Source organism: Numenius arquata, chromosome 2 (assembly GCF_964106895.1).
Source record: "Numenius arquata chromosome 2, bNumArq3.hap1.1, whole genome shotgun sequence".
In the NCBI taxonomy this organism is placed as follows: Eukaryota; Metazoa; Chordata; class Aves; order Charadriiformes; family Scolopacidae; genus Numenius; species Numenius arquata.
In genome coordinates, this window is record NC_133577.1 from 12,854,649 (window position 1) to 12,868,861 (window position 14,213).

Sequence of the window (14,213 nt, forward strand, 5' to 3'; positions counted from 1 at the left end):
GCGCTTTGATCTCCGTGATGGCGAGGCCCGAGCCCGCCGGGCCGGGCCGGGCACCCCCCGCCGCGGCCCCCTGCGGCCTTACCGGTGACCGAACGCTCGGGACTGCCGGTAAACGCCGGCAGCTGGTGCCGCGCGGCTGCCACATAGGGCGGTGCCGGGCAGGACGCCTCCCCGCTCCCCGCCATGCCCGGTACCGTCCCCTCCCGCCCCGCCCGCGCCTCCGCTCACCTCCGCGCCCCAACCTTGTCCCTCCGCGCTCGCCGTCGCTCCGCAGCCAATCAGCAGGCGCGGCGCGGGGCGGGCGGGAGCCGGCGCGCGGCGGGGGCGGCCATGGAGGAGGTGTGCGCCAAGTTCGTCTCGCAGAAGATCAGCAAGACCCGCTGGCGGCCGCTGCCCGCCGCCGCGCTCCACACCCCCGACGTCTTCGCCACCGGCTCCTGGGACAACGAGGTAGCGGGCGGGCCGGCTCGGAGGCGCGGCGCGTCTTTCCCGTTGGGGTGTGGGACAGGCGGCGGCGCCGCCCTCCGCCCCCTCGGCCCCCTCAGTTCGGCCTGGGAGAGCGGGGCCGGAGGCCGCCGTGAGAGCTGCCCGTCCCGGCCGTCGCTTCACTGTGCTTTGCTCGCGTCTCGGTGGAAGGTGGGGGGCCGGCCCGCTGCTGGGCAGGGTTATCCCGCATCCCCCCCCCCCCCCTTCTCCGTCCGGCGGCGGCTTCCTCCGGAGCGGTGCGGAGCCTGCAGCCTGTTGCTTTCCGCGGCTGTAGCGAGAAGGTCGTGACATCTGTGCTGGCTGCTTGTTAGATACTTTGAAAAGCGTTTTCGAGTAAAGCTGGTGGTGTCATTCCCATACAGGATAACAGGATCTCCGTTTGGTCTGTTGGAGACCTTGGAAATGCAGGCCTCAGTGGTGAATATCAAGGAGAGCCTCAGCTGCTGTGTGACATCAGGCACAACGGTGATGTTATGGACATGCAGGTAAAATATCTGTGCTGAACAGATTCATATTAAGATAAATTAAGTGATAGTGAGCTGTCAAAATGCTGAGATTGCCAAAAAGAAATACTTGGGAAGAAGAAGGGCAAAACAAACCAGTATCAGTTTGTGGGTTTGTTGGGTTTTTGCTTGTTTTGTTTTTACTATAGTTACCAATAATTTAGATTACTCTAAAATCAGAATGGTACTGACATCAACTAATAGCATGCTTATTATCTCTCTTTAGTTTTTGGATCAAGAGAGAATTCTGGTGGCTTCATCAACAGGAACTGTAACTGTATTCCGTCATCATCAAAATAACCAGGTAAGTAGCTTGCTTTAAGCTGCTATTCTGTGTAACACAGGTCACTTTGATCTTAGCATAAGATTTCTCAAAACTGCCAGAGCAAGAAACATCTGCATACCAAAATGACTTTTTTTTAAGTCTGTTAGAAAAGGTATTGGCTTTATATATACAAGGAAAGAAAAAAGCATTTTGCACACATATGACATAAATTAGATTCCAGAGCCTGATAGACTGGGGTATCTGCTAGTATATATCTGTAGCCAAATAGTCCATTCACTGAAAACATACTTCAAGAGTTTAGATTGTTTTGAGGCACCAGATATTTATGGACTTGTGCCTGCCTTAATAGAGTTTTTGCATTTTTGAACTAAATGACTTGTGTTGAATTTCTTCTCACAAGTGTCGTGTGAGGGAAGATATGCAAACTCTCAAGTCTTTTGCTTTAATTATAAATCGCTGAAAATAAATGGTAATGACTTCTTTATATATTCACAACAACACAGTAAAGGCTAAAATCTGATAGTAGTTTGATACGGTACCTGAAATAAACTGAATTCTTGGCAATCAAAATCTCAATCTGACCATGTACTTCATAAGGGTCTCAGCTCTTTTCCCTTGTCCTGGGGAAAAACTGAATGGATAACACTAGTGAAAGACATTTCACAGTTCGTAAATAAAGTGTGTTCTTTCTGTTTTTTGCTCATTTGAAAAAACTGGTTCAGAGAAGAAATAATCAGTGTTTCATTGAAGGGTTACATGCTCAAGAGTTGAGGAAAATTTAGATCTCTGATTCTTATTTGTATAGGAGATTCTTGTTCCTGTGAGGTAGTGTGACTTTCCTGGAGCTTGTTCCTGGTTTTGTGAGTACTCTGGAAGCTTTGGTCTATCAGGATCATTATTTAACAGCAGAATTTCATGTCTTGTTGCTATTTAGACTTTATCTGCCAACCATCGGTGGGAGAAAGCCCATTACCATGTGGATCAAGACACATCTTGCGGTGGAGCAGCATGTACCGGAGTCATCTGCAACAAACCAGAAATTGTCACCGTGGGAGAAGATGGTAGAATTAATCTCTTCAGAGTTGACCAAAAGGATGCAGTAAGAACTATAGGTATGCCAATTAACTGTTCAAGTTATTTTAGTTTGGAGTAGTTTGTTTGGTTTATAGCTTCTCAAATGATAACCAAAAAAAAAAGGTAGGAAGTCAGTTGAGAATTGAATTAAATATTCCAAGTTGAATGTGTTCGCTCTGGATTATTCCTATATTTCTCCACGCTTAAAATACATGAATTGTGTTTCAGGTATATTTCTATATTCATTCAGGTATTTGCAAGTTAGTCTTTTAACTGATGGAGAAGTTTCAAGCCTAATGTTCTCTGTAGGCTTCTGTTTCATCTAGAGCTGTTAAATGCTATGACAGTGTACAAGAAATATGGTTAGATTTCAAGAAGTATTGTGTCCCAGGTTCTTCATAACTGGAGGTCAGTGAAACGGTCATTTCAATTCACTATTTGTATTAAGATTAACCCTCATGGTGTCCATGTTCAGAAACACATCATTCTCTGTGTCTAAAGGAACACCAAGAACCAGAAGCCACTGTTTGTACCCTGTTCTTCTGCCAGGTATCGTGGCTTATAATGATCATTTCTCCCTTAGTGAAAAAGCTCCACATTTCCTAGACTAATAGATCATGTGATAGAGTAAGATGTTTGTGAAAGATGTCAAAACCTGGTTATTCTCAGCTCTTCTGTCATGCTAGTCTCATGGAAAGAGAATACAAGTCTGTAGCATCTGTTGAAAATGAAACATAACAGCAGAAGTAATTTAAAGGACAGTAACACGATGTTTTATAGTGGCATTATTGAAATGTGACTTTCTCCGGGAAACTTCAGTTTGACACAGCACCTGTGTTTCTCCCCAAGCAAAGTCTTGCCTCTTAACAGATGAAGGAATTTGCACAGTGATAAGCCAATTAAGGAAGGAAGTACTCTGGGATTTCTAGAGGGGATGCTTATGTGTGCATGGCTGTATATACACACACAAGATAAATCCTATTAATTGCATACAGTCCTTTACTGAGGCTCCTTGAGAATTCACGTAGGAAACCTTCCGATGCCTAAACAAAAAAAATAATAAAAGGGAGTAGCAGGGCATGAGAAGCTCCTTGAGAATTCAGGTAGGAAACCTTTCTATGCCTTAAAAAAAAAAAAAGGCGGGGGGGGGATAGCGGGGCCTGAGGCAGATTTTATTAGCAGATGCCCACAAAGCACAGCCACTTCCCCTTTGAGGGGTGAGAACATTAACTAGCTAAAAAGGATTATTTTATTGTAAAATTTTTACTTGTACCAGAATACTCTGTGTTAATATTTGTATATAAATTTGATAAAGAGAATGTTTTGCTGACTCACAGGAAGCAGATGTCCACCAAAAAAATCTGTATTTTTCTCTGGGCAATTGCTCAGATGCTTACACACAGATGTAATAATGTGCAGGATGCAAGTTGTTATTTTTCTTAGTGCTCCCTTGATAGCACTACGTAAAAATGCTTGCTTTGTAGTGGTAGCATCAGCCAGTGTTACGCTGTGGTAAGACTTTGCACTGAGATCTGCTGGTGCATAAACATTTAAGAAATTACATGTGAATTAATTGAGAAATTTCATTTTGGAAGGGAAATGTTAAAATAGGAATGGTCCATAAATAAGTCAATCATGCCTATGACCTAGTAAGTGAAGCTTACCTGGAGTTATGTGGGAGGGACTAGCACGAATTCATTGACTAGAGCTTATTCTGCAGTAAAAGTTGGAGAAGGGGAGAGAACATCTTGGAAGATGCTTTCAGGTTCTTCAGGATGGAGTTCTATAGTGTAAGCAATGCTTTGTACTGGTTCCCAGTTCAATGACACCTTGACATTTTCCAGGCGGTGAGCTGAACCCTCAACATGTTTTAGCATGAAGATAGAACTCTTGTACCTTATGAAATATTTAAGACTAATATACAAAGTATATCTTTATAGTCAGTTGTAGTAGGAAAAAAATCTCCAAGGTTAGAGAAGATGTAAAAATCTTTTGGAGCCAAAAGATGTATCATTGCTAAATCACTTACTGTTATTCTGTCACAAAATTTTAAATCATTTAGAACTTCAGCGTTCAGTAATCTTTTTTTTTTTTTCAAGAGGTTTTGGTTGTGGTTTGTTTTTTTCCTTCCCCTCAGCTTTCATTTAAATAGTAGGCAGATAAGAAAACTCATTCAAATTTCTGTAACCAGGCATCAGTGTAACTTGTCTGCCTCAATAACAGAAAAGGTTTGCATCTTATGCAGGGGAAAAAAAAAAAAATCACCTGTGTTTTCAGTATGGACTTAAACAAAGAATATTAAAACACTTGAGGTGAAAGTAGATGTAACAATGTTACCCTGTCATAATCAAGATGAAAAGTTTATATATAGTATCAGAATCAAAATATAAGTATATTCTCTCCTGAAGCCTTAAAGGTTTCTCCTCCATGCTGTGAAATGTTTGACACTGTAAATTATTCTGACCAAAAGAAGCACCGGAGAAAAGGACCTGAAAAAAGAGCTTTGCCATTTAGTTACTAAGATTAACGAGCAAAGCATAATTCTGGTTTGGCCTCAGGGGCAGGGATGGATGTCACATTGATAGTTCTTGGAAAAGGTCTAAGGAAAGTTGGTGAATTAAGTGCTTCTGTGTACCACTGCTTAATGTTCTCAGCTGGAGTTAGTTTCTTGTGTTGAAAAGAACTGCATTATGTGAAGCTCCATAGCTTGCCTCGCGTCAATAGGGGCAGTGCCTATAAAGAACACTCATAAACCACGGACCTGACTAAATTGATTCCTCCTCTTAGGAACTATAGAAAGAAATCTTATAGATCAATAGGTGGTTCTGTAAGCAGCGGAATTAATTAAATATAGCATCTTACAGATTTGTCTCAGTAATGTTTGATATAGGAAGCAAGGGCTCCTTTTTCACAGGGTACCCTTGCAGCACTTAAAATTTCACGTGACGCTGTTCTGTCTCTGCCTCTGAAAATGCAGAGGTTGTAACCATGTTTAAGCAGCTGTGTTCTATTTTCTAAAAAGTTTGTTTTGTTGTAATTAAACAGAGACTAGCATTTCTATAGGCTTACATGAATGCTTTCCTCATCTCTCTCTTGCAGACAATGCAGACAGCAGTACGCTCCATGCAGTGACTTTCCTTCGCACAACCGAGATCTTGACAGTAAATTCAATTGGACAGTTAAAAATATGGGACTTCAGACAGCAGAAAAATGAGCCGTCTCAAATATTTTCGTTGTAAGACCTTTTTCTTTTTTGCATATTTACTGAGAAGCATGTGCTACTTGGTATGATCTGATTTAAGTCTTTCCTGATACCTTCTTGACAATGGGATGATAAATGATTGATTATTTTTTTAGAAGGCTTTTAACTTCTATGGTATTTAAATAACTGAAAGCAGACTCTGCTTAATGGCTGAATTACTGTTGTGGCCAAGTGTTAAATGTATTTAAGTGCTCTGTTCTGTGATTTAACTCTTGAAGGACAGTATCGCACCTGTACACTTGCTTTTTTTTTAAATAATAAAAAAAAAGACTAACCTTCAACCCAGATCTCTTTCACTTTCCCTAATTAAATATACTTCACATCTGTTTATCTCAACAGGCCTAATATCATTTTTGTGGCATTTGAATGGTAATTTTGTGCCTTAGAAGGTATTGTGAGAGAACAAACTGAGCTAGATTTGGGTCCTGTTGTTGTCTGTGGAATAATTCCCATTGCTGTTAATAGTTTGTGTTTGAGGTACCTGTTTTTCGTAGTGTCTGGTCTCCCTTTTGTAATTCTTAGTAAATGTTGAAACTGTAATTATAACATGAATTTCAGGGTAACTTTATTATTATTATACGTATATTTAGAGTGTTATTGTTTTCTCACTCCTGTAAAGCTGTCAGATACAGTGTAGGTGCCCGTATACCATACAGCACAGAACCTGATGCTCATCCAACTGCAGCTTCATATTTCACTGAATTTCACTGAATTTTTAGAGTTGGAAGGGACCATAAAGATCATCTAGTCCAACTCCCCTGCCAAAGCAGGATTGCCCAGAGCATGTATGGCAGTATGTTGCTGCCATACCTCTCACTTCCAGTAGATGTCATGTGGCTTCAGCCTGTAGTGACCAGGCTGAATAAAGAATTAATGTTTCAGTTGGTTTTTTTTTTTTTTTTTTCATTTCTCCCTTGCAGGACAGGTGGCCGAGTTCCACTGCACTGTGTGGACAGGCACCCCAACCAGCAGTACATCGTGGCCACGGGGGGCCAGGATGGGATGCTGAGTATATGGGACATCAGGCAAGGCACCGTACCAGTGTCCCTGCTGAACGCTCATGAAGCAGAAAGTAAGTATCTGGAATGGAGGGGGGAGGATAAGGTAGCCTTTTAGAGAAGCAAAAAAAAGAGAGAGGAAAAAATAAAATAAATTAGGTGTTGTAACTATAATAGAAAACAATCGCGTAGTTGGTACTTAATGTGTTTTCATTCAGTTGGCTTCAGTTTGTTCCTTCTCTGTATATAAGACTATTCTTAAATAAAAGCCAACTCTGTCTAAACTAAAGCTAGACTTAGTAAGCAGTTCTTTAATGAGTCATTAGATGCTTTTAATCAGACTTCGTCTAGAAGGGTAGGAATATAGTCATAGAAATTGATGCTGTGGTGTGCAGGTATAGTAAAGTCAGAATGCAGTTACTAACAAACTTGAAAACATGAGGAAAGAGGGGGAAAATGAAGATAATACAGATCCATTTGGTGCCTCCACAATGCTGAAACAGCTCACTTTCCTGGTAACTTTGTATGAACAAGATGGCAATTCGTTTTGTGCTGAAAATTTCTTGACTTGATGCCACAATTATATTTAAGGAGTAAAAATATTTTTTGAGATGTTAAGTTTTACTGACTTAAACATCTTTTTCACAGTTGTGGTATTTAGACACAAAATAATAATGTGTGTGCTGGGAAGGAATGCCTGAATTCTGATAAGATTTTAACCTTTAACAATTTTCACAGTATTGAAAATGCAACAAAATAGTCTCTCTTTTCTCTCCCAGGGGAGGGAAAACTACAGTAAATAACTAAGGGTGGGGTTTTGGGTCTCCTACCCACACATGCTTAAGAACGGAAGGTTTTGGTTGGGGCCTGGGTTCTTGTAAGTGCGCATCCACATCATACTGCCAAAGTGCTCTGAGCAAAGTACTTGATACTTGTTCTGAAGTGTTTTTATCTGGTTTTGGTTTGATACTTCCAGTGTGGGAAGTTCATTTCCATCCCTCCAACCCCGATCACTTATTTACGTGTTCTGAAGATGGATCTCTTTGGCATTGGGATACTTCCACAGATGTGTCTGAAAAACCGTCTTTTCTTCATCAAGGTAAGGATGTTTGAAATAGCCTGCACTGAATTTGTCAGTTGGCAACATAATTAAGGTTGATGTTCTCACATGACCCAATTAATAACACAATCCTAATACAGAATAATTAAAAGCTGGTTTCTTTGCTTAGGAAGAAAGCCCTGATAGGCATTTCAGGAAAACTACTTATGAGGTTAACAGTTGTGTGAGTTTCTTGTGGTCTGTTTTGTGGGTTTTTTAATTTGATGTACTCTGTCCAGAGTGTGAAAGGGCACATCCAGTATTTCAAAGATAGATCGTGTTCACTTAGAAATCACCTGTATATAGAAAAGACATGGAGGCAGCCTAAATGACACATTACTATTTGAGTCTCTAAGGGAGATATACAAAATGTTATAGTACCAAAATAATTTATACCTTAGTAAGATAGTGGAATTATGAATTTACTATTCAAGGTCATAATTGGAACTTTCAATGAATGAAATTAGATCCCTTTATATCATAGCAGAATTTTAATTAAAGATAGGATACTGACTTAATATAAACAGTCATTTTCACATTCTAGTCACAAAGACTGTTTAATTGCTTGTCACTTCAGACTGTAAACAGTGGGGGAACTTTCAGATGCCATCTGCTGCCTTTGGCCTCAAAGCTGCCATTCAAAGCTCAGTTCTATGTAAGGAAACAACAGGACAACCAATTCAAGTTCCACTCTGCATGTTTTCCGGTACATAAAACCTTTGGGACCTTTTCAGTCACTTGTTAATTTTATGCTGAATGATGGTTCTCAAACTGAGACTTCAGTTTGAATGTAAAATGTTACATGGAAAAAAATAATTCAAAAATCCAGGTATATCCCTTACTGCAGAGTAAGTAGGGAGAAGGGATGGTAGGGAATAAGTGTTACTAAAGCAAAGCTGATGCCCCAAATATAGCAAGACACTGTATGAACAGACTTTCGTTCTTCTGTCCTTGCTTTAGTCTCTGCCTAGAAAAACTTGTAGATAGTTAGGCTGTTTGTTCAGCAAGATAAGTTCACAGCTGTACTGACCTGTTTGTCTTAACTGAGGACAGAGCTGGTAGCAGGTTTCTTGTAATCATTTCAAGTACTTGTGTGTTTGTTTTTTTTTTTTTAAAGCTATTTTTTTCCTTCATTTACCAAAGAGATGACAACATCTGTTAACTAGTCTGAAAACTGACTTAAATGTAAAATGATATTCCCATTATGCCTGTCCCATACCTACCATGTTTCTCCAAAATCTGAGAATATATAAACTAAATAGGAACTTAATTCCCTCTCTTCCCTCTTTCCCCTCTCCTTCTTTCAGGAGGAAGAAGTACTACCTATTTTCCCCACAATACCGTTAACCAGTCTGTAGTAAGTGCCTGGCTAAGCAATGATCCTACCAAAGACCGCATGGAAATCACCAACTTAATTCCAAATCAGACTTTGTCTGTGAATAGTTTAGATGTTTTAGGACCATGCCTAGTATATGGTACTGACGCAGAGGCTATTTACGTGAACAGACAACTTTTTGCATGAAAACCACTCCGGTATCCCTTTGAAGTACTGAACGCCTTGAACTACAAGGAAATGTCAGATTCATCCTTAATGACTCTTAGTCTGTTATCGGTGTGCGGGGGAGAAGCCTACAGCTTGGTGCTGGTACTGCAGAAGAAATGTAAGGTGCCGCAGATTCTGACAGCTGTCACTTGTTGTTGATGTCATTATTGATGCTCCGGGATGGGTAACTGAACAAACTTACATGTAAGCTTGCTCTTGCTTCTTCCTCAGTACTGGTTTGGTTTTGGTAAGCAGGAAGGTAGTCACTAAGGCAAGATAAAACTGATGTCCATAATACACGCATGCAAAGGGAAGAGAAAGTAAACCCCTGATTTTCATTTTCTCATCCCCAAAGGTATTTTTCAAGTATTAATTCCAAGACCAAACTGTGGGGTTCTTTGAAATGCTTTTTATGTCACCTAAGAGAGAGGGTTTTTTTTTTTAAGCCAAATTTTTTATATATTTAGGGGGACATAACTTTTTATGTTAATTCATGAGACTTGGAAAGGAAAACTGCTAAAGCTGTGAAATGTGAAAGGTTCTCTAGGAATCTTAGCATTTTAGTAACATTATTTTGGATTACTGACATCATCATCATCAACACTGCATGTTAAGACTTGTTAACGCTCAACAGAAAAGTGTTTTTTATAGTTAAGATGTCATAATTGACAGATGCGTTGGCTGTGTTTTCAGGTGTGAGAATAACTTTCTAACCTTGAGACATAGTCTTTGTCACAATCAAAATTTCACATCTGGTCTGTTTCAATCTTTGAAAAGTTAAATTTCATGATTAGTGTTGTATCTACCTTTTGTTGCAGAGGACCCTTTCTCTTTTTAATAAAAAGTTTTGCACAAGAATACTGGTCTGACTTACTAAATTAGTTTGAACAGATGTACTCATCTTTGCAGGAAGGCAAGTAACTTGAAGTTACTTGGACTGATCCTGGGAATGCAATCTGAAGGATGGAGGGAAACCTCTGGATTTGGGCAGCAGCAGATTTAAGTTATAAGGTTTTTACATGATATTTTATATCAAACCCACTTTAGAGTGTAATTTACTTCCATGTTGGCAAAAAGCCTTCTTAATGTGTTGTGGTAAGAACATTGTACTTGGCCTGAACTTCTTGTGTGTATGGCTGGAGGAGGCGGATGGTGACGGGATGGGACAGGGCTCTCCTCCTTTCCAACTGCAATGTACGAGCATCTTAAATTTTGCTTCCAAAATCGTTTGAAATGCAATGCTCTGCCAGAAAAGACATGGTCAAGATGCATCTCTGAGTGATAACTGATTTTTTTTTTTTCCTCTTTTTTCCTGGCCACTTACACACCTTGGTCAATAACAAGTCCGGGGACCACGGAGGCTCGGCAAAACTCCTTTCCCCATTAGAAATGTATCGGTATTTATCCATCGAATATGCCACAGAAAGGAAAGGCAGGGGCGCCTGGTTTTTGTGGTTCCCCGCTCAGGCCAGCAGCCCGCCGCCGTCGCCGGGGCCTGCTCCACCCGAGCTCCCCCCATACCCCGGGGCAGGGGCAGGGCCCGGCCGCCCGAGCTCCATCCGGGTCGGGGTGGCGGGGGGAGCGCCGGGCGCGCAAGGCAGGCCGGGAGCTGCCCATATCCGGGAAGCCCTCCGCGGCGGAGACACCGACAAAATGGCGGCGCCGAACTGAGGGGCCCCTGGCGGCGGCGGCGGGCGCTGGCGGAGGGACTGAGGAGCCGCTGCCGGCAATCGCGGAGGGCCGCGGCGGTCGTCGTCGTCGCCGCGCGGGCGGGACCGAGCTCCGGGCGCCCGGGCCCGGGGCGCTGCTGCCGCCGCCGCCTTCTCGCCACAGGTAGGTCTGCTGTGCCGCGGTGACGGAGGGGGGGGACGGCGAGAAGCCGAGGCGCGGCTGCGGCGCGGGGACGATAACGAGCCCTCTCCGGTACGGCCGACTGGGGGCTTCTGGGCGCTTCTCGCCCCGCTGGGAGCGGGCGGGACGCGGCCGCGGGAGACGTTGCCGGCTCCGGTTCCCCCGCCGGCGGTTGGCGCCTCCCAGGGCGGCTTCTCGCTCGCCGGGGAACGGGCTCCTCGGGGAGGGGAGATGGAGCCCGCGCCACCCGCTCCCCCGGCGCGGCCGGTTGGGCCCTTGCGCCGGGCGAGGGTCCCGCCGCCCCCGCGGTGGTGCTCGGTTGCTATCGGCCCGCCGGCCGGCGCGGGGGGGGACCGGTGGTGCTGGGGGGACTGGCGGCGCTTGCACAAGGCCGAGCTCGGGTCAGGGCCTGGGGCTGGCCGGGCGACAGGAGCGCAGGTGTCGCGGTGTGGTGGGATGGAGTCGGGATAATCGTGGCTGTCGCGTACCCAGCGCTCATCCCGGCGCTGAAACCCGCCGGGTCTGGGGTGGGGGGGGTCCGTGAAGCGGCGGGTCCCGCCGTGCTGTAGGAATTCCCTCGCACCTCTCTGTGCCAGGGCAGGTTACGCTTTGGTCCTCGGTGGCTGTCCTGCTGGTAGCCATAAAGATCTCTTGGAAACAACCACTGCTGCTCCCGAGAACAACTGGGAATATGTGCGTAAGAAGAGCTGTATCCTGCTAAAGGAGATCGCAGAGCGTAAGAATGGAAACAAGCGGAGCGAATGCACAATGTTCCCAGTGTGCAGCTACCCTCTGGTCATTTCCAGCTTCGTCTTCCCCGAACATGTGTAGTTGTGTTTATTTACTAATTTCAGGGTCTGCTTTTCTCCTCATTTTATGGAAACTTTTAGCATTGGAAACATATTCTTTGACAAACTGCTTTACGGCTCAGTGACCTGTTATCTGAAGAACAGCTTCCTTTTGTTGCTTTGAACAAAGCTCCATCAAACGTAATTCTTGATTTCATATTTTTTCCTAGCGATAAAGTGTTGCAATTATGTATAAAATAAGTTTATTAGAATAGGTACATGATAGAGGGAACCGAAATAGATTAATATGTGGCGTTGAATGCTTATTGGGAAATATAGGTACTTAAAAGTATGTTCAGAACTTTTAGAGACAAGAAATATTACAGATCTATTGCAAAGCTGTGTCTTTTTTCCCCAGAAACACTTGGAAGTCATTGCCAGTTGCATCCAACCATTCTGTGTTTTCATTCAAATGCCTATTTTAAAGTCAGATCTTTCACAACTATACTTAGAAAGGCAAGTATTTTTTCCTTACAGTTTGACCTGTAGAGGAAAATACTTCATCCCCATTAAAAAATATCCCCTTTTTAAAATCCCCATATTTTGAAAAGAAAGGAAAAACTATTTCTTAACTCCTTTAGGGAAGTGGAGAACTTCATCAGCAGAAAGAGCTGCATTAACAAACAGATCTATCGTTTACATTTAATGACACAAAACTGCAAGGGGGAATAGATGTCAGTTCCCTTGGATACACTAACTGTATCAAAGTACAAAATTGAGATAGGTTTCTTACTGAGCAGTCAAAACTTTCTTGATTTAAAATGTATATAAATGTCTGTAAGAGGAGTTGACTCCTGAATTTTGAGGTTCATACATAAAGCAAGGTGAACTGTAGTGATGCTTGGTTTCTCGTACTTCATTAAACCGGAGGACCAATTTAACTGAGTTTCTGAGCGATTAAGACTGTAGTTTTCACATACACATCCAACTGCTGTTACACATCGCTTCTGCGGAAAGAAACAAACCACCAAAAAAGTTACTATTTATCTGGGTAAGTTCCGGAGCTTGATTTGCTCTGTGTGGCCTTGCAAACAGTTGTGCTGGCGCTAGCAAGTGGTGGGAGATAAGTGGACTGGCTGGTTTACACTGGTAAAGCTCTGCTTCTGCTACACGTTTATGTGAAAGTGCAGCTTTATTTTCCAAGACTGCTTAGTCCATATCCTGCGATGCTGCAGTTGCCAGCAAAATAATAGCTATGAAACACTTAACAGCATCCCTTGTCTTAAAGCTCTCAAAGCACTTTAGAAAGAAATACAATTATCTCAGTTTTGCACCTAAAGAAATGGGAGCACCAGCTGATTTTCACCCCCACCAGGTGGTAGACTCTAGGTCTCCTGATTTATGGTTTAAGTGTCCTGTTAATTTAACCTTGATTTCTCTTGGGGGTGTTACCTTTGTTTATCTCAGCTACCTGTGGTGTAACCATAAAGTGAATATTGAAATACCAGATTAAATTATGGTAAAATGCATAGGTGCAAAACAACTGTTTTCTCCAGAATTCCAGGCCTTTGGAACATGTATGGACATTTTCTCCTTTTCTCATTAGTATGTGTGACACAAGGTCAATACTAACTTGGTTTTATCTAGGTTACCCCTTGAGGTAGGGGAGAACTGCCATTACTCCTAATTTCGACTGAATTTGAACAAGTAATCTACATTACTAAAACTGTAAGATATTTAGCCTTGTTGTCCCATGTTTTGGGATGAGTTTATGCTAGAGGTTTCACTTTTCTGGAGGTGGAGTGCTATTAGCATATATCCTCGAACTTGGGTATCCAGCATGTGTTTTTTGAAGCAGGTCTCTTGGAAAGAAAAAGAACATCCATAGTAGAACTAGTAAAATGGTCTAAATATAGTTACTCCATTTTCTTTGGAAAGAGTGTTTTTGACAAAGTATTTTCAATGTGGTCTTAAATATGGCATGTTTTGAAAAAGATTTTGAAAGTGGCCAAAATTAAATTACGTTTTAATTGTTCTCGGGCCGTCCTTTCTGCTGAATCTAGATTTCTTAATACTTTGGGCCAAACTTCTCTGTTTATTATTAAAATTCACCTACAAGTCTGATGATCTTTTCCTTATTCAGTGACCATTGAAGAATTGAATGCTCTCAGACTGCAGGAAAAAAAGTTTTAATATAACTACCAATTTACATTTATTTAAGGTTTCAAACCTGTCACAAGGCAAAGAAAGCTTGTAGGTACAGTTATAGCACCTAAGAGTTAGATAGTTCTATTAGAGAAACTATATTAAGTGAGAATCACAA

General features: G+C 42.5%; 1 protein-coding gene across 1 annotated transcript; it reads left to right on the plus strand.

Moving 5' to 3' along the window:
* The first annotated feature begins 316 nt into the window (after positions 1-316).
* Positions 317-10,104, plus strand: NUP43 (nucleoporin 43). The gene is made up of 8 exons (XM_074144530.1): positions 317-450; positions 849-971; positions 1,216-1,293; positions 2,210-2,387; positions 5,449-5,584; positions 6,532-6,683; positions 7,586-7,708; positions 9,016-10,104. Exons 1-8 carry the CDS (start codon positions 331-333, stop codon positions 9,228-9,230), a joined length of 1,125 nt encoding a protein of 374 aa, XP_074000631.1. The 5' UTR covers positions 317-330; the 3' UTR covers positions 9,231-10,104.
* Positions 10,105-14,213: the final 4,109 nt, after the last annotated feature.